A 24,803-nucleotide genomic window follows, 5' to 3' on the forward strand; every position below is an offset into this window, starting at 1 on the left:
CATTGCCAGTTTGCTGACACGCACCGCCTATATGGTTGCCTGAGCGACCGACGCATTGATGCAGGTACCGATAGTATCTTCACACAATCGAATAGTGATCCGATCGAGCGGTGCAAATTGACGCGCAGGATCGGATCACGAAACGATAATGAACAGCCTGCTGGCAATGAAGAATGGATCATAAGTTAACACAAGTAGACTGCAATGAACATATGTGCCAATCGAACGGTGCTGACTCTCGCGCAATAGGCCAGGAGAAGTGGTTCACCTAGAGTGAATTTCTGTCAAAGAAAAAGTAGATTTTGTATGAGAATTGACAGAAAAATGAATGACAAGTTCATCCACTTCTCCTGGCCTATGTTCATTTCGACGTTCTCTTTGCCATGTCGCCTTTCGCCTGAGAGGGTGAACTCGGTTGCCCTCTCCAAGCGCAACAATCGATTCGGCAATAATTACGGATTGAGTGTGCATTGAGGCGAGAGAAAACATCCTTGATTGCATTAATTTGGTTATTGTGGGGCCCTTTCCCACTTTAATTATGCTTTATAAAGCTCTTAAAGGTTACGTCACTTTAAAACAAAATCTTATAGCACACTATAGAGCAAACATAAAGTATGCATATATATGCATTCGTGGTTACTTGGGTAGCCATAAACATCTAATTTTACTATGGTTCTCTAACTATCACGGAGAAAAATTACCCTAGTTTGAAACAACCAAAATGTTTGTTGAATTTCAAACTATCAATTTTGTTATGTTTAAACCAAAATTGGTTGTTGTAAGGTTAAGAGTTTGTTTGAAACAAGCTTGCTTTATAGGTTGTTTCAATGTAATACCTGTATGTACTTTTGAAGAGTATTGTGGTTGCTCCAAACTAATTTTTTAGTTAATTTTTACAAACAGCTGGTTTAATTCTACCAAAAATTAGGTTGTTTGTTTTACTGATTAGTTTTTAGTTTCAAAATAAAATAATAGGTTGATTCGACAATGATAATTTGTTGAAACAAACTAAGATTTTGTTTGGATCAAAATCAACCAAAATTTTAGTTTGAAATAAATCAACTTCATGAGTTATTTCTGGGCTTGCTTTTGGATAAACACGCAGATAACCATCTTTGTACAAATTTTTAATTGGAATTTGGAGATCATGAAAGGATTCCGTTTTTCACCAGTGAATAGTATTTCAAACGTTTGCACATTTGTCTCTGAGGTAATTTGATTAATTTTATATTCTGTTTTTATCTTATTCATGCTACCGTGCTCTTATTTTTCAGGTTCGCAGCAAATCCAGCCATTTATAAGCATTGAAAAATGATAGTGCTGCTTCTTGATTCCGCTTCGGATTATTCAGAAACGGTAAGATAGATTTTCGCAAACTTTTTTGGATGTGCTGATCCTGGATCCAAAAATATTTCATTTTTTTTTTTCTCTCCATGAAGAGTGTGCGCATTATGGTCCGAAGTTCCCATTCCAAAGGAAGCATTGTCGGCAGCATACAACTTTTGTTTGATCGTGGAAGTTTTTGGAATTAATTCCTGTAATTGTCATAGATTCAATGTTTTCAATCACAATTTATAAAAATACAAATAAACAAGAAAGCATGAAAGATTTTCTATCAATAATAATAAAGAAAATTTAATAAATAAGGGGCTGTGCATTAATTACGTAAGGGTTTATGGGGGGAGGGGGGGGTCTAAGAATTCTTACGTGCCATACAATTTATTTTTGATTTTCATACAAAAAATCTTACCATGGGGGGAGGGGGGTTGAAAAACCCCGAAATTTGGCTTACGTAATTAATGGACCGCCCCTAAGGCTATAATCACCCCAAAAACCTGGTTGAATCAACTAGTGAATTTGTTTATTTTAATGTGATTCTTGGTTATTTCAAACCAATTTTTTTAGTTTGAATCAACCTACCTTTTTGGTTGTTTCAAGATCTGTCAAATCCAGCAACAAATTTCATGGTAGTTTCAAACTAAGATTTTGTTGAATTTATCTAGAAAATCGTGATAAAAACAACATAGAATTTTAGTTTGTTTTAAACGATGCATTTTATGGATTTAAACCATAATTTTGTTTGTGCAAATTTCAACCCAAAAAACTGTTTGAAATTAACTAAAAAATGGTTGAATTTAACAAATATTTTTCTCCGTGTATGCAACATAGACGGCGACATATGGCGAATCGATCTATGGCGCTGATAAAGGAGTTTATGGAACTGACCTGATCTCGCTAATATGCTTCATACGCTGTACATCATGCATAAATTGAACCCACAAGGCATTGCTGACAAACGAAGCACTCCTTCGACTTTCTGTGGGTTTGATGTAAACTTTGATGGTAAAAATCATAGTGTCCGAGCATAGAGGACATAGTGTCCGGCCATAGAGGACACAGTTCAGTGCACACCATTTTTGGTACAAATGAATTGTAAAGGTCTATTTTTGTTCTCATGAGTTTCTACTTAAAATAATGTGATTTTTTATACTGTACAAAAATTAACGGTGAAACTAATGTAGATTTTGAAATATTACCAAAAAACAAAAAGTGTCCGGGCATAGAGGACTTCTCCCTAACATCTCTGGCGAAAATGTTTGTTCAGTCTCGGAAATCTCGCCAGGGTTAAGTTGACAGAACAAAGAATCATCTGAAATTTTATTGATGTTTCGATAACAAAATACTGAAAATTTGTCGTATTAATTTTGATTGCCGATGACAGTCAAATGGTGCCGAAACCATAAATTACCCTGCATCCCTTTCTGGATAGACGATTTCTCACCTAGGTATATGTATGAAAATGACTTGTAATTGTGTGGCTGGATAAAATTTCAAAGAAAATAGATCAACGCCGCCGAAACAATATTTAATTTAAATTGGTCAATTGCTGCCCAATTTCACTGGCCTCTGTTTCTATGAGTTGCTTGGAATGGATAAATTGTAAAGATTTAAAAAGGAATTGAAAAAAATTGCTTTATATCAGAAAAATGAATAAATTCCATCTGATCATGTGCGTTGGTTTATGATTCACTCTGGCTGAACAAAATAAGTTTTACATGTCCTTTCAGAGAAAAATCTAAGATTACAAAAGAACTGTTCAAATTACTCGATATGTTTATGGTAGAAAGGTTATGGTTATTTGAGTCCTCTGGTGTAAAAAACTCAATTCAGGAAAAAAATGGCAGTTGGTGCGGTTTAGCAGAACCCCGACCACATGATGTAATTCATTGACTATAGAGAATTGAGTACCTACGGACATGTGAATCCGGCACTGAAAAGTATGTCCAGCACAATTGTGTTGTTTCGTCCCGAAAGATATATCCAAACCCTGATTCCAGTCCTACCTCGTTTCGTTTCGGAAAAAAAAATATAAACATAAGAATGCGTTAGAAAACACCACTGGCAACGTTTTATTGTTTATCTGTCATTTCTAGCCAACATTGTTTATAACATTCAGCTTCAATTATAGTTCTTGTTTGGAAAAGGTCATTACACTCTTCATACGAATGTACATCATAAAACATAAAAATGAAAACAAAAAGTTCAACCTGATTCTTAACACTTCTTAGTGAATGCGCATTAAATGGCCCTAACCTTAATCCCAGTCTTCTTCTGGTTCCATCTGTTTGGGCTGCGCGTCGACGCGCGATCCGCCAGTATCCCGAGAACGGATATCTCGTCCGCCAAACTGACTTCCTCCACCGAACGAACCTCCACCTGTGGAAAGACCCTCTAGGAAATCGGGCACCTGTTGGCCCGCTTGCGTTAAGATCTTGACCAAATCTGGCGCAATTGCGGCATCTGCTTCCATATCGTAAAAGCTCGTGGCCTTGCCTTTGTTGCCAACACGGCCAGTTCTTCCAATGCGATGCACATAGTCATCTATGCTTTTGGGCAGATCATAATTAACTACATGGGCCACATTCTTAATGTCCAGCCCTCGTGCAGCAACCGATGTGGCAATCAGGATGAACATTTTTCCAGATTTGAAATCTCGCAAGGCTTCCTCTCGTTCACGCTGCAATCGATCTCCGTGAATGGATGTTGTTGGAAATTTAGTTTCCGACAGAAGCGACGCCAGGTAATCAGCATTACGCTTGGTCTCAACGAACACCAATGTTCCGGTTGGATCGTCAGCTTCCAACAGTTCCTCCAACTTTTTACGTTTCTGGAACTTGGACACCTGGTGGATCGTCTGCTCCACATCCGTGCTGGCACCTCCGACAATTCCCACCGCGACGAAGATGTAATTGTTCAGAAATTGACCAGCTAATTCTTGAATTTCGGCGGGGAACGTGGCAGAGAACATCAACGTTTGTCGTTCCTCTTTAGGCCGCATCGTTTCATGGTTCATCATCTTTTCAACCGATGGCATGAAACCCATGTCAAGCATGCGATCCGCTTCATCGAGCACCACGAATTTTACCCGTTCAAACGTTACTGCTTGCTTATCGACGAAGTCCAACAGACGACCGGGCGTGGCGACAAGAATGTGGCACCCATTTTGAATGTTGTCCATCTGATGACGGGTAGCGGTTCCTCCGTAGGCAACGCAAACCTTGAGAACGGTTCCAAGCGCAAACTTGCGGGCTTCGTTGAAAATCTACGAAAACAAAGGGAGTTAGTTAAATTGTATTGATCAAATGAAGTTCAACCAATGCTGGTAGCGAACAGTGTTGCCAAAAATAGTTATTTTAGTTAGTAACTAGATGAGATTTTACAATTTACCAAATAAAGATTCAAAAAGAAACTCTTGCCCCACTTTACTCTAATGAAATTCCGCGAAATTCACACATGTGAAGGCTATTTTCACTGAAAATGTGTATTTTTGTGTAAAATATGGCCAAAATTATGCGACCGCGACAAAGCCGCGAAATTTTTAATTTATCGCTTTGGTCACACGCGAATTTTCAAGAATTTTGCCGCGAATTTCCATTGTCCCTTATCATTGTTGACATCCACACACTCTCTCGTAATGCTTTTTGTATGAATATTCTACACATTTTTTACGAGCTGTAACAGCTTGATCGTTATTAAAATAGTAAATGAACCCTTATTCAAAATTTTGTCGATTAGATCACTAGGGACATATTAAAAGCATTTATAAATAGGCTTGTTTTCCAGATACGTTGTGGTATTGAGCAATTACAGAAGAATGCTAAACCAATCTGCAAAAAGTACCCATATTTCGCGCGCGCTCCTAATTTCGCTCACTGACATTTTAAACATGTTTTGCGAAGAGAATTGTTGTTGGCTAGTATTACGAATAATTCTACTTTAGTTATGGTTACATAACATGCAATTATTTAGTCCAATAACTACCAAAAAATATGGATAAAATGGCAGTGAGCGAAATAAGGAGCGTGCGCGAAATATGGTAGCATCGCGGTAATTGAACTTTGATTCAAAACGTGATGAGAGAAAAGTTCAAAAAATATTGGCCTTGAGGAATGAGCTGTTTCGAAACATTGCTAAGAAAGAAAAGAGTGAAAGATTTTTAAGAAATATGGTGTACCGTCAAACGGGGTGACTTGCAACACTTTTCAACTTCAATCAACCAAAACCATGATCTAAACGTCATCTAAAAATCTAAATTCCCTGTAGAACTTTTAATGGCCTACAGAATGGGATGACAGAAGATTGAATCGAATTATTTTGTCATATCAAAAGTCATCAAAAAGGTGAAATTTTTTAAACGTCCTTGTGCGGGGTGACTTGCAACACTCAATGCTAATTTTGTTTTTGCCAACAAAATGTTGATATTTTTTATTAGTCACACATGTTAAGTATTCATGTATTTAAAGCATTCGAACCAGCAAAATAGCATTTTGAATACGTTTATGTAAGAAAATAATTGAGCAATTTTTGTATGGGAAAAAGAGGCGTTAAATCATCAAGGTCCAATATCTTAACTGATCAATATTTTTAACAAGTGTTTGTAGTTGATTGATGAATTATTACTCTTTTGATTATAAAATAGACCTAACACATAGGTTTTTCACTTTTATAAAACTCTAAATTGCTTAGTGTTGCAAGTCACCCCGCATAGGTACATTTTAATAAAAATGATATTTATTAAAAATTTGTTGCTACAATTTTGTAAAATAATGCTCGTCATATTATCAATTATTAGTTATAGAAACACCATGCAGAGTATTACTTTTGTAAATTAAATCTATCTCATGTTTTTAGGTCACGATTTTGAACTTCCATCAAATATCAGTTTTCAAGACATTCAAAAGAATTATGTCTAATGTATAAACATATTTATAATAACAGCTTTAATCGTGCCCCATACTTGAACTGTGAGTCACACGTATTGAAGCACCGATTTAAAACAAATTTTGTTTTGAAATTTGTGTTTTATAGTGAAATTTAGTTGTAAATTGCAATGTGTTGCAAGTCACCCCGTTTGACGGTAGCATAGTAGAAATTAAATCATTAATGTTTGAAAGCAATTGGTTCAAAATTGCGGATGCCTCATGGATATATAATTAAACATAACTACTTTCTATAACTTATTTTGGAGGTAGATTTGTAGATTGCAACTTGAAAATGTTCGTTCAAAACGATTTTCCCGGTGATCGTCTCAAATTCCCGGTTTTCCCGTCTTTTTCCCGGTGGATTCAAATTCCCGTCTTTTTCCGTTTTTCCCGGTTCGGTGGCCACCCTGGAAGTATGTAAACATTCATAATGTCGACCCGGATAATGTTTAGTAATGTCGAAAAGAGATATTTATATGAATAGAATATTAAAATTATATACAACAGAAACAAGGGTTTTATTCGACACTTGTAGCGACGAACCATCCATAGTTTGTTTGAAAACTACATAACCGTGACGCTGCCACGATAAAAAAGTGTTATGAGCATGAAACGCGCTCACCAGTTGATAATCTATTCTCGTCTGAACAAGAGCATCTATCTTTTCGGAGCACGTTTAATCCTGAACACGAGAAATCACTCCTGACCAGGGTTGCTGATATTCTGATTTATTTGTATTTAACAGATTTTCTTGAATGTTTTGTGACCTAGAATCTGTAAATACAAATTACAGATTTTTTGGAAAAATACAGAAATACAGATTCTGTATACAGAATTTTGCCAAAACTATACAGATTTATACAGATTTTTGAGCAAGAATAAAAATATTAACTTTCAAAAACCTTAATATGCAAACTGAGTTGTGACAATTTTGCATTGTAGTTACAAATGATTGGTATTTCTTCGAACTTGATGTGTAATTCTTATTTCTATTTAAATTTTCAATGATACAGATTTCAAATACAGATATTTTGCTGCAGGATACAGAAATTAATACAGAAATTTCAAAGAAAAAATCAGGTTTTTATTTTGGCAACCCTGCTCCTGACGCGCTAAAACAAACACGAGAGCTCGGCCTTTGTACAAAATACTAATAGAAATTCTCGCTGAATCCTTAGATTTTTTCCAAAATTAATTTTCTTTTTTTATTCATTTTAAAAGTTTGGAAAATCGTTGGCGGGCCGCGCAATATTATTTTTGCAATTTCTCATCGTAATAGGCTGTTTTTTATCACGCAAATCTGTCATGAAACGACCTACTTTCCTGCACTGAAGTATGCAGTGCGGAAATAGTCATTACGCAACTGAAACCAGTGCTGTAATGATTCATTACGCAACGCTTTATCATTACGCAACTGTTTTAAGTTGCGTAATGAATCATAACACATTTTTTTTTCAGAAATTGTTAAATAATGGTGAATGCATTCCGATATAATTTCTGATACCGTAAAACGGGGTGAATAAAAAAAGTGGGGCGAATAGAAACAAAGCGACCTTCAGTTAAAAATGCAACTACAGTTGACTCTCCCTTACTCGATATTCCGTATCTCGATATCGAGTTAGAGAACCATAGTAAAAGTTGGTTTTCATGGCTAACTCGATGGTCCCTTGGAACGCAGTTGCACTGCTTTTGTGTTCTGTAACTCGATACCTCCCTAACTCGATGGTCCCTTCAATATCGAGTAAGGGAGAGATGACTGTATTATGTAATGATAAACTTTAAAAACCTACTGAAATATATATATTTTTTTTTCATTAGTTCAATAACAACAGAGTATCGCTAGACTATTTTAAAATTAAAAATTTTGCTATATTTCTCATTAACAAATTGGGAAGAAAATATTGAAATCTCAATCATTTTCGATAGCTTGAAACATTTGCCATTTTTGGCAGATTTCAAAAATGATCAAAAATTGAACTTAGTTTAAAAATTTTAATTTTTTTTTCTTCACTAAGTAAATACATGTTGATATTTCTTCAAGATGCACTTAAAAATGTTTTTTTATTTTCATTAAAATGTAAAAAGTATTAATATTTATTGAACAGTGTTTCTATACACCCAATTGCAGGGTGAATAGAAACATACAACATTTTCATAAATCTTTGTACGCAGGCTTTGCAGAATTCGCTCTCATTTGAGTAAGAAGCACGATCTAAGCAAGCAAAGAAAAACATCCCATCTGTTGCGGTCCACGATCGTCATTGTATCGCAAGGTGTAACAAGTCTGATAAATGGAAGCAGCGAGCGAGAGCCCCAAAGAGACAGCAATGATAAAATCCATTTTTCTCGCTAGTTTACCGTTGGGGATAGGTTTTTTTCTTTACTGGCACGATAAACAATCCACGAACTTCCAATAGCAATAGTGTCCCCCAAGCTTGGAGCATGTTTAGAGGGGTTTTATCATGCACTACTATCCCCCCAATCTGATCAAAGTTGTTGCAGTATACGATAAACAGTCTCTCATAATCTGCAGCATGTTAAGATAGTTACAGAGAGCGATACGTGAGAGATTCTCTCAATTTTCTCAGGATTCAATCCCTGTTTGTACGATATCATTCTCGCGTTGAGTATCATACAGGCGTATCTGCAGTGATGGATTTCTCTTCATCGATTTTCTCTTTACATTATTACACGAAATTCATTCGATTTTTTAAACATTTTACGGTTCAGTACGATGAAGGACGGTGAATACTTTCTACTGAGTCAAAAATAGCAGTTGGAAACAATCACCCGGTCAAGCAATTAGCTAAAGAGAAAATTGATGAAGAGAAATCGATCACTGCAGTTACGCCCTTATGATACTGAACGCGAGAATTGTTATTTTTTAGCAGCAATTGGGGTCTTAACAAAGGAAGACGCGACCCATATTTAAGGCTAATAAAATTGTTTGTTATCATCACGGTACACATTGAAACATGTCGGAAAGTATTTCTATTCGCCCCATTTTACGGTACTCTCAAGTGGTCTTCTACGAAATTGCAAAAAATGTTGTACGTAAATCGTTGCAGAACTCGATTTTTACAGCACTTGTCGTAATTATCCTACTCGGCAAGCCTCGTTGGATAAAAATTTACGACTCGTACTGTAAAAATCATCATTCTGCAACTTGTTCCGTAAACTACTATTATCAATGACGCAATATTTATGAGACTTAGCACGCGGTTCAAAAAGATTGGGCAGGCTTGCATAAGGGTCTCAGCGAAGGAAGACGCGACCCATATTGGAGACTAATAAAATTGTTTATCTACACAGTTTGAGTTGTACACATCCAAACTTCAAACATGTCGGAAACACTACAAAATAATTCAGTTCGCCTCATTTTACGTTATGCCCTTTTACAATTCCAACACAAAAAAGTTTAATTTTACAAAGCTAAGTCAAGACAATACAATTAAATCGCCATTTCTACAGCTATTAAAATTTTGAAGAAACAATAGTTGAAGACAAATACACCATAATGTTGGTATTGAAAACAAGTATTTCCAAAACCAAGTGAGACTCTAGTACATTACATTACATAGCATTCAGAAAAGGCATTTGATAGTTGACTCGCTACCAGCTCTAAATGTTATTTTGTTACATTACCTGTAGCGCCAATTCTCGTGTTGGAGCAATGATGACTACGAATGGATTTCCAGGGACCATATCAGCGTTATCATTCAGCAGCGTGTTGATCATAGGTAGCAGAAACGCGGCCGTTTTACCAGAACCGGTCTGGGCACAGGCCATTAAATCTCGCTTGTCCATGATGATGGGAATAGCATACTTTTGAATCGGAGTAGGTTTCGTGTAATGCGATTTGCGAATGTTCTGCAGCAAATAATCTCGTAGACCCGAATCGCCGAACGACTTGATTGGGCTAGGAGGGTTCTCTCCCGTTACGTTTACTTTGATTTCATCGAACTTGTCAAAGTTGATACCAGAACTGATACCCGAGCCGAACATTTCGTCCTCGTTTTCGGTAGGCGCAGGTGGAATGTACAGTTCTCGTGGCTTCTCCGTTTTCACCTGGTCATCCGTGCCGTTCTCATTGTTTTCGTCATCGTTGCGTGAACGGAAGCCTCCCCCTCCGCCACCACGACCGAATCCGTTTTCTCCTTCGTTGTCGCCTCCGCCGAAGTCGCTGCGACCGCCGCCTCGTCCACCACGACCTCCACGACCACCGCGGCCACGTCCACGAAATCCGCCACGATCTCCGCCGCCAAATCCGTTCTCGTGGCCATTAGCGTCATCATCCCCCCCATAGCCGCCACCTCCACCGCGACTGTATCCGTTCTGATATTCTCCATCATTGTCGCCACCGCCGAAATCGCTACGGCCGCCTCCTCGTCCACCTCGTCCTCCGCGGCCACCACGTCCACCGCGACCTCAAGAAACAAAAAAAAATGTAAGTCTATTTAGGTACCGTGTGGGACCGAAATCCGTACACCTAAGCACTAAGCCAAATTAAAACCTCCGTTTAAAATATTTGGATTTGTAAAAGGCAATCGATCACTCTTTTTCTATGACTTTCACATCTTTCATGACATAATTAATCCCAACATGAGCCTGAAGGTGAGTAAAAACCAGGAATTAAAATCACTTGTCTTGAATCGAAATCCGTACACTCTAATAAGGTTGAATCAAAATCCGTACACCCGTGATTCAAAATCCGTACAGCTGCATAAAATTTAAAAAAAAATCAATGCTAAAGACGTCAATTTTACCTTAGTTCTTTTTTGTGTATCCTAAGTGAGCATCAAACTTCAAAATTATGCTTCCAGCAGCATATTCAGAACAATTAGACGCACTGACAACTCTATAGTAGGTTTCAGGGGCCCTGGGGGAAGTGGCCAATTAGGAACATATTTGAAAGCATATAAATATGGGCATCAAACTTCAAGATGTTTGAAAGTGATAATTCCTGAAGCATTTCCAGAACCACCGGCTGCCATGACAACTGTATAGTAGATTCAAGGTACCCCGATGGAAGTGGCCAATTTCACACATGTACGAAATCATATCAATAACAAAGTTCAATTTTTATAAAATTCATGCTTCCGGAAGCAGTTTTAGAATCACCGTCTATCATGGACAGTAGGTTCAATGTGCCTTGGAGCATGTGGAGCAGTTTTAGAACCACGAGATGTAATAACCAATCTGTAGTAGATTCCAGGGGCCCCTAGAGAAGTGGCCAATTCGGAACATGACCACATCTCCTAGAGAACTTGTAAACTGCTATACAGTGGTCTAGCAGCCGCTAATTTTGAAATTGCTCCCGGGAGCTTTACTGTGCAAAATCTTGAAGTTTGGCACTCATATTGATATGATTCCAGACATACTCCTAATTGGCCGCTTCCCTCAGGGCACCTGGAACCTGTTATACAGTGGTCCGTGCATCTAATGGTGCTGCCGAAAGCATAATTTTGAAGTTTGATACCCACTTGGATCCGGATAATATTTACATGATTGGAAATACATACATGATTGAACATATTTTCCGGAACCAGTTTCACGGAAATCGTCATATATCTGAAAATTTCGAACGAATCTGCGTTCACCGGCATTCAACCGGCATAGTTCTAGCTTCAAGAAAAATGGTAAACATCTATAAAACTTCACATCGCACAAAAATACAAGCGACAGAAAAAAATGTCATTTATACATGATCTCGGAACATTCGGAACATCTCCGGTATCTGAAGGCCAATTTGCATGGCCAAGCAAGTTCCTGAAACTAGACCAAATTTGCCATCGACTGCTTCTGGACGCATCCAATTTCATCCATTTTTCGTAAAGTTATAAGCATTTTAGTTTAGGCAAAATTTTGCCTATCTCAATCATTTTGCCTATCCCCGCATCTCTTAGGCGGCATCCACAAATTACGAAACGCTCTAGGGGGAGGGGGTGTAGGCTCAAGCGTTACGGCTCATACAAAAATTTGAAATTTTTCATACAAAAAGCGTTACGAAGGGGGGAGGCGGTTAAAAATTTCCAATTTTAGCGTTACGTAATAAATGGATGCTGCCTTACGGTGAATTTCAAAATACCTAAAGCATTCGCAGCTTTCGGGAATTATTGTCCATTGTACCCTTTTCAACCCTTTTTCTTAAATCACCGCGTTAAATTTCAGCTTCATACTATCATATTTATTGGCTAAAACGTGATGAAATATTTTAAAGTTTGGCACTGTACGGACTAAGATTCAAGTTGGAATTATGAATCAAAATCCGTACAGCACAATAATCCTGGCAAACAGTTCAGAAATAGCATTTACTCACGAAAACTCACTCAGTCATTATGATCACTAGTTGGTTCAGAAAAAGTGCGAATTTGACTTTTTATATGTTGGAAACTATTCTCACTCTTCTCAGTAAATCACTAAGAAGGCACACAAACCAATCATCACAATGATGAGCGGTCATATTTTGATTTTTACATGGCCTACTTGTATCAAATTAGCATGAACGACAACTTATAACCTGAGACGAGACTCGCGAAGACGGTCTTCTTTTTCTGTGATTGCTGAGTTTTTTTCTTATTCCACTTTGTGCATACCAATTATGCGCATGCGCATACCAATTATGCGCATGCTGTTCAAATCCTCACATGAACCTCTCAGCAAAAAATGATTAAGTTTGCATCACATCGAATCATAAATAGCCGTTTGGGTGAAATTTCATGCCAGCAAACGTAGCAGACATTAGAAATAATTAATCTTCTGCTTAGATTTATCAGCAACTTTGGAAAAAACTGCTCCGCCGACTGAGGTTTTTAATAACAGTTTACTTTGAACACAATACTTTTCACTTTTTCAGCCATAAAAACGGTGGGCTGCATTTGACGTTCCGTGAGAGGGGAATCTGGGCTGCATATGACGTTGATATTTTTCCTCTTCGCGAGTCTCTCTCAGCTTATAACTATAACTTATCCATATTGTAATTAGATGTGTAATTTTAAAACTGTATATTAATAATTTTAATATTAAAATAACGAAAATTACTTCCCCATACTAACATCTTCTTCTTCTTTCTGGCGTTACGTCCCAACTGGGACAAAGCCTGCTTCTCAGATTAGTGTTCTTATGAGCACTTCCACAGTTATTAACTGAGAGCTTTCTTTGCCGATTGACCATTTTTGCATGTGTATATCGTGTGGCAGGTACGAAGATACTCTATGCCCTGGGAATCGAGTAAATTTCCTTTACGAAAAGATCCTCGACCAGCGGGATTCGAACCCACGACCCTCAGCATGGTCATGCTGAATAGCTGCGCGTTTACCGCTACGGCTATCTGGGACCCATACTAACATAGTTATTAAAATAAATAAAATGTAAACAATGTAAAAAAAAGAAAAGATTTCGGCTCTGTTATGCCCTACGGCACCTGAGCCTTCCAAATAAACGAATTAAGTAAAAAAAAATAACGAAAATTCAATCAAGTGTACGGATTTCGGTGCTGTACGGATTTCGGTCCCAAACGGTACCCAAAACGATTCTATAACATTCCCCGGACAACCATTCCTTTAGAATCCTTTTTCATGTTCTCAGCTTCTATTTTCAGGCAACAATGGCACCTGCCACATCAGAATTCAGACCAATGAGGGGATGGGGGAGGAAATTAATGTTGTATTCAAAACTGGCCCGATATACCCCTGCATCTACGCCAGTTCATGCGGGAAGGACAATGTTATTAAACTTAGGTAGGAAATTCATATTGTGCAACAATAAGCTCAACATAAAAGTATATTTTGCGCTAATTTTCAGACAATTTGACCAAGGAAATCTGCTAAAACGAATTATGGAAATGCCATCATGTAGGACGAGGTAAGAGGGCCCGCCGGGGTAAGAAGCACCACCTTCAGTTTGGCATGAAATGGCGGATTTCGTAAAATTTCACCACGCACTTTCCATAAACACAAGATTTTTGACATTCCGAACCATTTAGGGTGATATTTACATTACATTTTTCATAACAAACATCAAAAACAAAGTTTCTGCTCGTCAATATTGAATTTGATCTAAATTAAACAGCTGCTCACTTAAGGATTTCGGAAGGGATTTTGAGGTAAAAACATAACAAATTACATTCAGTGAAATGTAATATGAATTGTAAATATTTAGCTTTGCAATAAGGCCATAGTTGTGGAAATTGCATAAGCGGGGTAAAACCGACCACTGTTGATGGGGTGAGACCGCCTCCCCTAATTTATACCAAATAAAATTTCTAAACCATTTTGAAAGTTGTAACTACGTTGTACATTACTATTCGAGTAAAATGAAATCAATTTTGTTGAAAATACAAACCAAATACGCGTATTTTTCCAAAATATGGGTGTCTAAAGGTGATGATAAGTACATATCTAAGCTGTTTGAGCTAATTAACCCTAAAAATAGTTCAATATCCCTGTTAATCAATGTAGAATTCATAAAACATTATATATTTTAGAATCACAGTGAACTGATATATTTTTTTCGCAAAATTGTGTACAAAAATCGTGGTGGTCGCTTTTACCCCGTGGGTGGACGGTTTTACCCCTTCGCTAAAAATAATCGTGATAAGACATCCCTTTTTCAAGCATCAAGAAATAAATTAATTTTTACAAATACAACACCTGTGATGTTTTTTAATCATGCCTAAGGCTTTAAAAAACGACACGCTGCGTCGAAAAAGGATTTACTGAATCTTGATTCTGACATATGAATTAAATTGCTTAGGCGGGCGGTTTTACCCCGTCTTCCCCTAAGTAAGCGACGTACCGAATATTCGGCAGAGATACACTTTGAACAGAACATGATCTTTGATATTGACCAGATCACTTTGGGGCGGTCCATTAATTACGTAAGACAAATTTCGGGGTTTTTCAACCCCCCCCCCCCCCCCATGGTAAGATTTTTTGTATGAAAATCAAAAATAAATTGTATGGCGCGTAAGAAATCTCAGACCCCCCCTCCCCCCATAAACCCTTACGTAATTAATGGACAGTCCCTTTGCGGTGTGTTAAATAGGTAAGGAATGGCAGATTCTGCTGAATTAGATCCTGGAGAACGGTTCATACTAAGGAATGGTTTTTATGACAATGGTTTTCTTGGGAATGATATAGAATCCCCAGAACATGTTTTTTCCTGACATACCTCGAAAGCCGCCTCCGCCTCGACGATTTTCCGCGAAACCACTGTCCTGCGCATCGTCTCCGCCGCCGTAGTTTGACTGGCCGAAAGATTTTCCGGTTGCATCCTAGGAAACACAATTTACAAGTAACAACTGAGAACATCTAGGCTACTAAATAGAATTGCTTTACTTACATTATCCTCCCATTCATCGCACATTTTGATTTCACCGTCTTACTGAAAAGAAGAAACATACGAACGTCGCTGTTACTATCAATGCACAAGAGCGAATATCACTTGAAAAACTAGCCAACGGTAAAAAATAATAACAATAATCATCAACGAAAAGAAAGATATTAATTACTTCAAAACGAATTGAGCCAAGAGGAAGCACAGCAGCAAAGCAAAAGAGACGAATAGAGAGCAACACGGCGCATTAATTGTTTGCGGATGAGTGACAACAAGCGCCAAGCACGCGCCCCCCACACAAACAGATGGGACTTGTAAAAATCATTGCTTCGACGGCATTTAGTTTTAACCACGTTTTCACATTTTTCCGCCCATTCCACACATGCAACCCATTTATGTACAACTTACCGAATGACCACACCGTAGTTTTCGAATTTTAATCGCTCGAGCAACTGTGCAACCGAATAACCCCAAAAACCTACTATCTAGTTGATCCTGCTCACCGAATAATGCTTCCCATTATAATATTAATCTAAACTGGCGGGAACCAAAAACGCTGACGAAGAACAATCAAATAAACATCCGACAAACCATTCGAACATGCAGAACAGAACGATTATCACGATCGGAAGAACCTCAAATAGAATACGAACAAACACTGATATTTCAATCCGTGATAACTTGCTAACTACCTATCATGTAACAATGATTGATAGAATTCTTGATTCTTACGGTGAGATTAACATTTGTAACAAAGAAAGCGGAACGAGAGACCGACTTATGTATGGTACGACCGAACCGGCTTTTCTACAAGACAAAAGCCGAACTGTTGTCAATTTTGTTTATCTTGGTGAAACGTCCGAAACGTCAGTAAAGGGACGATTATGTTCACTAGAGACCTGAGCCGATAATTGCGCAAAGCTAACATTTGCAAAAGCACGCCACATACTCCGTGAGTTCGAATGTACACAACTCAAGAAATTGTTTCGAATTGATTTGGGGACATGAAACAATTAATTGCACTACTCCACTCCACTTCAAGTTTGCAAATGATCATCTACTTACAATTAATTATACAGGAAGACTTTCAAGTTTTCAAAAATGATCATCTGTAGCAAGCGTAGCAAGGATTCATAACATGATGGGCATTTTGAACAGACCCCAAGCATACTAGAGTTCATTGTGAATTGAACAATTTGGAGAAACCTTAAAATGACTTCGCCATTATTTCTGTGTGATGTCTTGTTGTTGTTTAAAGTTACCGTTTGTTGCTACTGTTGGCTCTCCATAAAAGGCTTAGATTTTTTTTTGTTTAACCCGTAGGCTACGGGGCTGAGATAAGAAAACAAATTCTGGACAAACATTTGAAAAGGGCCCAAGAGGTCTTGAGCCTTATTTTAGAAACGTTGCTGTTGAGCCCTGTTTAACCCGCCCACGCAAACTAATACCACTATCAGAAAGATTGGTGTTAGCTCTTCTTAGGCTCAAGAGCGTCTTGCAAAGCCAATGTTTACCAATGTCGATGTGCCCTTTTTAAATGTTTGTCCAGAATTGTTCGTATTTTTGCATATTTCAATATTTTTTTTCATGAAATTTATAGGAAACTAAATGTTTTCATACAAAAAATTATGGAAAGTATTCATGATAAGTAACAACGAAGTAGTCAATTGATAATGTAATGTATTTGTAAGACAGCGTCCATTTATTACGTAACGCTAAAATTGGAAATTGTTGACCCCCTCCCTCCTCCGTAACGCTTTTTGTATGAAAAACTTCATTTTTTTATATGAGCCGTAGTAACGCTTCAACATACATCCCCCCCCCCCCCGAGCTCATTGTATGCAAAATTCAAGCAATGTACACGGCGAAAAAATGTCAAAAAGGTGATTAATTTTAAAACAGTTTTAGAAGACAGGTTGTGATTCTTCTGAATTAATTTTCTCAAAACCGTATGAAAGTAACTTACGTCGATTTGAAAAAAGTTTTCGAGAAATGATAGTTTTGGAGATAAAAAATGCAGAGGCGTCTGGTCAGCCTGTTCAATCTGTTCATAGAACAGGTAGATCATTTGTACGTATGTATGTGTGTGTATGTGTATACAATCCACTGACCGGCAGTGCTTTTATGAAAGAAGTTTGTTTGCAGCTATTTATTGACACACGATGATGTCTTTATAGATGCAGACAATTTTAGAACTGGAGATGAAAGGTGATAGCTCTACTGCAATTCCAACGACCCATTTCAAGAATGGCTGTTCATACACACATTCTGAGGTCATTTTCATCACAGCAAGCCCCGCATGAAAACACCCAGATATCAGATACTGTGCGTTCAACCTGTTCCACTGCCACTGTTGAACCAAATCCCATATAACTAAGGTCCCACATACATTCATAGGTTAGTACGCTCAAAGGCATACATGTGTGGAAACAACCCGTTCTACGAATGAATTAAACAGGTTCCACTTTTTCTATTTCCGAAAGATTCGAGTACGCTAAGAAGTTTCCTAATAGAATTTTTTTTGTTCGGAATAGAGCCGAGTTTTTTTGGTGTTCTAAGTTTTCATAAATTGAATTTTGAAGATAATAGTGCTTAATGGTGTTCGTTTAGTTAAGGAATAGATTCTCGTGCACATTTTCAACGTGGAAAAATAAATACTCACACGTCAGTTTATATGGCACTTTCATAGAAGCACACACCTTGCATTCAATGTACAATCCAACATAATGCGTTACATGTGCGTTAGGGTAAATTATATGTTTTGGACAGGCTAAGGATATGGCTGTAAACGGCGATCAATTAACTGCATTAGATACTAATATTTTATTACGTAATGATACTTATATGCTTAATGCTTCATTGTTCTTTGAGTTTCTGGGAATAAAAAGCTTACAAACTGTAGTGTTAGCTTCCAAAATAGCGTTTTTTGGCGACATGTCTGTTATACATTTCGGACACCAAATATACATTTTGGACACCCTCATGTGAATATAATTTTTTTTTTGTATGGTATTCAGTTGGAGCTGCCTGACAGCTTAACTTGTCAAGGCTGAACCCTCGGTCTGGCTTTTGCCAAGTTTCCCCTCTACCAGGACCAATACTCAGACGGACTAGGCAATGGCGCCCACATGAACACTGTTTTTTATAAGTATTGTGACGTGGTAGTTTTTGAAAAGTACCCATATTCCCTTGCTTCTGAGAAAAGGAAGCATTGTGATAATCAGCAGCTCCATCAGAATTTGTTTGAAATAGTAGTGTAGTAGTGTCATTACTAATACTGTTCAGTCGAAATGGTTTTGAATAATTTGTCATTCAAGTGCTATTCTGATTACTCCTGTCTTTTACGTTAGATTAGAGTCTTAAATGTCAATTGTCGTCAAGTTTTAACAAAATTAGGCTGTTTAGTAGTAGTTCTAGTTAATTTAATTTGTTGTTGTTAAAAGTATTTATTGGTCATTACGTTCATATATCCTTGAAGAAAAAAGTCGCTTTCCTTGTCTGTTCAACAATTTTTCGAAACTAGCAAGTGTACCCTAATGATCGATCTCAGCGTCTTACTTTCCACAGTCATTTTATAGTGAATATTGAAAAGTAAAGTTACCTTAGGCTTCTATTACAGTCTCCTACATGATTCACTTTTCGGTGGCAAATGCAATGCTTCACAACGCCTACTTTCTACTTGTAAATTTTGCGAAAATGAAGCTGGAATTAGATTATTTATACCGCTGTTACAAAAGAGGTATTTCTTATTATGGCAATGTAAAAACCATATTAAAATAAGATTGTCGCCACTTATTTCTACTCAGTGAATCTACTAGTCATTTTCCTAAGAGTTCCTATGTACTCCCTACGTCGTATATGATAACGATGTATCTAGCTAGCTAATAGTAAGAGTGGCTACGGATCATTCTGGTTAGCAAAAGGCAAACTGAACGTCACCAATAGTATTAATGTCCACTTCGAATAGATTAATTATTTGAAATGGGCATCAATTCTATCAATGACGCAGAATGTCCGTTGGATCACATCCGAGATATTATTGCGTCTATGCCATATGAATTATGACGCGGCTTTAAGCAAAAAGTGCCAAAATGTGATACCACCACTACAGGTTACGCCTTTGGTTTCCATCATATGGGCTAATGGATTATGCCCTCCCATCGCGGCAAGGTCGCATAACCAAGGGGAGGGCATATAATTTGGACAGGGGCGTTATCTCAATATCCATACAATGGTTTCTTAAAAAGACGATTGTTTCATAAAACTTTGAGAGTTTACTTGTGACTTATGCAATTTTTTAGCTTATTGGATGTGTATATTAGTGATAATCAATAATTTCATTTAATGCAAGCAAATATCATCAGATCCACGAGAAAACGCCTGCAAGTATGCATGCATGCGACATTCCAGTGTATTTCATCAGATGACCAAATTATATCAACAGAACAAAAACCATAATCTATTTTGGACATCACCTGATTTATGCCTTATATACTCATGTTAAGATTTTAGATGAACTAAGCTTAAATTTTAGACATATTTAATCATATTGCCACTTTTAAACTTTTCATGAATGTCAATTCTGAGCTCTATTATTGCATTTAATGTATGTTCTTGAAACGCACGTCCTCTTGCATTCGTAGGTTTCACAGATGTTCTGATGATACAATTTACAATTTTGATAGTTTTGAAGCCAATTTGTAATTGTTTTGAAAATAATCATCATTATTAAGTCGCATAGTGTATTAATAATGCAATACATGATTTCCCGTACATATATTCCTCACCATCTCATTGGAAATGAGCATAGAACGACTAGCCTGTCCAAATTATATGCATGTCAGAGTTATATACGTTACCCTATTTGTTGGTTTTGTTAGCTACGACGCCATCCAATATATGGCAAACATGGTGGGAGAATATTTTGGTATGACAAAATTAATTAGGTGTGAGTCTATTAGAGGGCAAAATCCTCAATAAAAGTTCCAAAATTGGTTAGACAATAACGAAGATATCTCGTGTAACAATTCTAAAGGGCCAATGATCAAATTGTAAACAAATCGGGGTTTGATACCAGTCGATAGCATCTCCCAACACCCACAAACTATGCAAACATTGTCAACATAATCATAAAACTTACCGTTATAAACTCGATTTTTAAAACGGCCAATAACCGCTTTTTCCAAATCATGCATTGGCCCACTGTTTGAAACGGCCAATGGTCGGTTCTCGCTCTATCAAGAGGGCCTACAATCGGAAAATTTCGCAAACTGTCATTGCACGCAGCGAACTGGACTATCGAAATTCATACATTTTGCCTTATGAAAGATGGAACGATTATCGCAATACGAACGCTTTATGTATCGTTTATAGCATCAATCCACACCAAGGCGTTGATAGGCGAGCCTAGCGATCGCAAGATCCTTGGTTCGATTCCAAGTTGCCGCGAAAACTATTTTTGTTTTCAAATTTCAATTTCATAAGGCAAATTTATGAATTTCAACCCGATTCCTTGTGGCGAATTTTCATAAGGAGTTCCTATGTTTATCGATAGTCATTTGCCTGAGTGTGGCCTTAGCATGGTGAGAGGCCAATGACTCTCTCTTGCTCATTCATTGAAAACCGAAAAGGCCTAGCCTTGGGCCAAGCACGCTAATAAAATTAAATTTTGACCAACAGAAAAAAGGCCCATGCCTTGTTGAAAATCGAAAATGGGCCAAGCATAAACTCATCATTTTTTCCACAAAAAAAAACGATTATTAGCGTGTACCGTGTACGCACCTAACTTTGCGCAGTTCCAAACTTTGCGCATTTTTAACAAGCATGAAAAAATGATAATTAATCAATGATTTTTTCAACAATTCTGTTTCAGTAACATGTTCGTTTATGCGAAATAAGTATTTGACATACATGTGTTTACTAAGAAACCCTCGTTAATGTTTGTAAATAATCAAAAAACCTTGACGTTACTCGTATAAATCTCAACTTTTACACCGTCTTAACACAAGCGCTAAGAAGTGGCTCTGCCAAAAATCAAAATTTTTCTGAACAAAACTGTGTTGTGAGAAGTATATTTGCGGTATATTTGCAAAAAAGGTAATATTCTATTAATTCCATTAATTTTCCAGACAATATGTCGATTTTTTATTTGAAAAAAAGCGATGCGCAATGTTAGGACCCACTTTTTACATAAGGGTCTTAATTTTTGCGCACTTCTAGCAATTCAAAATGGCACGTAAATACATGTACGTTATTGCAAATGATAAAAGCTGTCGGTCTAACCAGGAATGGTCACTCAATCCATAAGGCAGCGGCTACATATAATATTCCTGAAAGTACCTTTTGTATGAAGCTGAAGGCATGGTGTGCATCGAAAAATCTCGAAATACCCTACTGAATACTGTATTGACGCAGGAGGAGACTTTTACTGTAAACTTGGATAATTGATAGCGGTTGGCTTCTCAGTTGATGGACAATGATTCACTTTCCAGTTGTCTAGCAAAACAGCCCGCTCAATTATGGAATATCCGGTACGTACGGCAACAAAAAATAATGAATCGCTAGTGATCAACGATACATCTCCCGAACTAATTGATGCTTTCCATGAATTCGATTTCAGTGGAAAGCTTGAATATACTAATGGACATTATTGCAAACGAGAAAACTCTCGAGCATAGTTCGGCTGAGGGTCGTGGGTTCGAATCCCACCGGTCGAGGATCTTTTCGGGTTGGAAATGTTCTCGACTTCCCAGGGCATAAAGTATCATCGTACCTGCCACACGATATACGCATGCGAAAATGGTCATTGGCATAGTAAGCTCTCAGTTAATAAATGTGGAAGTGCTCATAAGAACACTAAGCTGAGAAGCAGGCTCTGTCCCAGTGGGGACGTAACGCCAGAAAGAAGAAGAAGATAGTTCGGCTGAGCTTCAGTTGAAGCACATAACTGCTTATTAAGACTCGTCAAGTTCATCTGGAAATCCTCCATTTCCAGCTGACAACATGTACAACAGAGAAGATTTGCTTTAAAAAAAGCTTCCAAATTGTGCGAAATCGAATCGATCACGACCATTAGCAGTGAACACGAACGTCGAATTTCGATAGTTATTCAAAGAGATGGATTAAAATAAGAAAAACGATAAACAGAAACAACACAAAAATAAATAAAGGTTAAGAATTAAAAAAAAAAAAACAAGAGAATAAACAATACGTACGAAAACAAACAAGCACAAACTACGGCTGTAAACTGTATTGTTCAGATTTTAATCTTGCGAATATATAATAAAAAATGAAGAACAGAGTAAATCACTATTCGTGGCCACTCTATGTTTGGGGTGGATGAACAAATTAAATTGAAATTCAAGGAAAAACTCCTGATGAAACTCATATTAGTTGTACCCTTTTTGTTTAATACAAAAGCAATAAAAAAGTAATATTATTTGGAGTTAACGAGTATTTTAAGGCATGCGCAAAGTTAGGCACATCATGCGCAAAGTTAGGAACAATTCAGATTTTGTGCGCAATGTTAGGCACAAAATATTGTATCACCTTTTGCATTTTTTTAATTTTTTATGACTTATTTTTATTCTTTTTAAATCATGTGTTCTACTGAAGGGTTAAATGCCCATCTTTGGCAGAAATTTGAATAAGAATATACATACTTTATCCTTATTTGAAGCAAAAATAGGATGATGATTTCTTAACTGCGCAAAGTTTGGTGCGTACACGGTAGTAATAGTAAATCGTCACTCAACTAGCAAGAAATCACATTGATTGATTTGAATATTGAGAATTAGGAATTGAAGGGTTTGTTCACAAATTTCATAACGCCAAAAATGGTTATTTTTGACCCACCCACCCCACGCATTTTGTATGAATACTTTTCGAATTTTGTATGAGCTGTAACATCTCAAGGACGCCCACCCACCCCCTTCAGCGTTATGAAATTTGTGAATGGACCCTAAATGTGGTGAATAAAATTCAAATCGAATTTTCTCAGTCAACGATCTGAGGATTGGCCCTTTTAAATTGTTACGCGAGATATGGTGACTTCACTGACCATTTTTTAAATATAACTTGAAAATTCACCTTCAAAACGCTTGCGCCACCTCTAAATCTTAATATTTTTACCTTAAACTTAGAGGTTTCTCTTTTAATGTGGTTTGAATTCATAGGAACACGCGAACTTTTGAAAAATAAGCCGCACCCTACTGCCCATACTCGCAGAACAGTCCTATAGGGCTCTGCACAAAATTCATCCTCTCCCTTTCACTCTGCCATGGAATTAGTAAACAATCCTATACAAAATCAAAACAATGCAGAGCCCCATAGGCCTCTGTACTGTTTTGATTTTGCATGGGATTTTGACTTTTACTGGCCTTGTTGTTTACCAATTTCACGAAAGAGTGAAAGGGAGAGGTACATGTTTGTACAGAGCCCCATATATTTGACGTTTACACTACCACCCACAGTTGGGCCATCGACCAAACATACCGATTTCTGCATTGGGCGTACATGTTCTCTCGACTATGTATTTAATCGCGAGTTGTTTGAAGTGTTACGTCTGTTTGTGCTATTACTTCGCATAACATTAAAAATTCTTATATTTAACAAATTTGAAATTTTCTGATTATTTTCAATGTTTGCTCAAAACTGACTTTTTTCAACTAAGTTACTTTCATTGGAATGTCTTCAAGAAAAAGACCGGCTTCGAAAAACTGACCGTCACAAAAAGAAACTCGCTACCAGCCCTGTGACTGATGATGCCAGAACTAGGGGGCATAGCGCTAATAGCAATAAAATGATGTTCATTTTTCTTGTATGATTTCAAGATAATTCCAATAGGTAACTTACTCCTTAGTTTTATTCCATTTAGCAGAAATATTACAAATTCCCACTATTTCACCCATTTCACAACAGCCAAACTATTTCAAGAATCAAGATGGCCGAAAACACGCCACCGCAGAACAACTTTCTTTGGCAGACTATTCCATATAAATAATTCGCAAACTTACCTTAAATGCTGCAAAAGGAACTTTAACCGATTTGAATACGCAAAAATAATGCGTAAGTGCACTAATTTCCTTTGATGAAGACACGAGGGAGATGTCGGCCAAAACTAGATCTTTTACTTTACGGCGAGGAAACGCGACGCACTTGCAGTTTCTTTCAGAGGACATTAACGAATGAGAAAACACGCGGAAA

General features: G+C 37.4%; 1 protein-coding gene across 2 annotated transcripts; it reads right to left on the minus strand.

Annotated features, from left to right (window-relative positions):
- Positions 1-3,382: 3,382 nt before the first annotated feature.
- LOC5565755 (ATP-dependent RNA helicase vasa) lies at positions 3,383-24,803 on the minus strand. Of its 2 annotated transcripts, none has more exons than XM_001650077.2 (5): positions 24,614-24,803; positions 15,606-15,647; positions 15,435-15,537; positions 9,909-10,690; positions 3,383-4,603 (listed from the first exon to the last, which is right to left on the minus strand). In XM_001650077.2, the coding sequence occupies exons 2-5, from the start codon at positions 15,627-15,629 to the stop codon at positions 3,596-3,598; spliced, it is 1,917 nt and encodes a 638-aa protein (XP_001650127.1). In that variant the 5' UTR covers positions 15,630-15,647; positions 24,614-24,803; the 3' UTR covers positions 3,383-3,595. The 2 variants fall into 2 exon arrangements, with proteins under 2 accessions (XP_001650127.1, XP_021700879.1); XM_021845187.1 differs by lacking the exon at positions 24,614-24,803 and adding an exon at positions 16,008-16,390.

The sequence above is a fragment of the Aedes aegypti genome, chromosome 2 (genome assembly GCF_002204515.2).
Source record: "Aedes aegypti strain LVP_AGWG chromosome 2, AaegL5.0 Primary Assembly, whole genome shotgun sequence".
Classification (NCBI taxonomy): domain Eukaryota; kingdom Metazoa; phylum Arthropoda; class Insecta; order Diptera; family Culicidae; genus Aedes; species Aedes aegypti.

Bases quoted from the DNA above. Each gene is read 5' to 3' on its own strand.
- LOC5565755 (XM_001650077.2), bottom strand. From the start codon at position 15,629: ATGTGCGATGAATGGGAGGATAAT. The intron at 15,538-15,605 runs GTAAGTAAAGCA...TGTGTTTCCTAG, and splicing joins GCGATGAATGGGAGGATAAT to GATGCAACCGGAAAATCTTT. The intron at 10,691-15,434 runs GTATGTCAGGAA...TTGTTTCTTGAG, and splicing joins AGGCGGAGGCGGCTTTCGAG to GTCGCGGTGGACGTGGTGGC.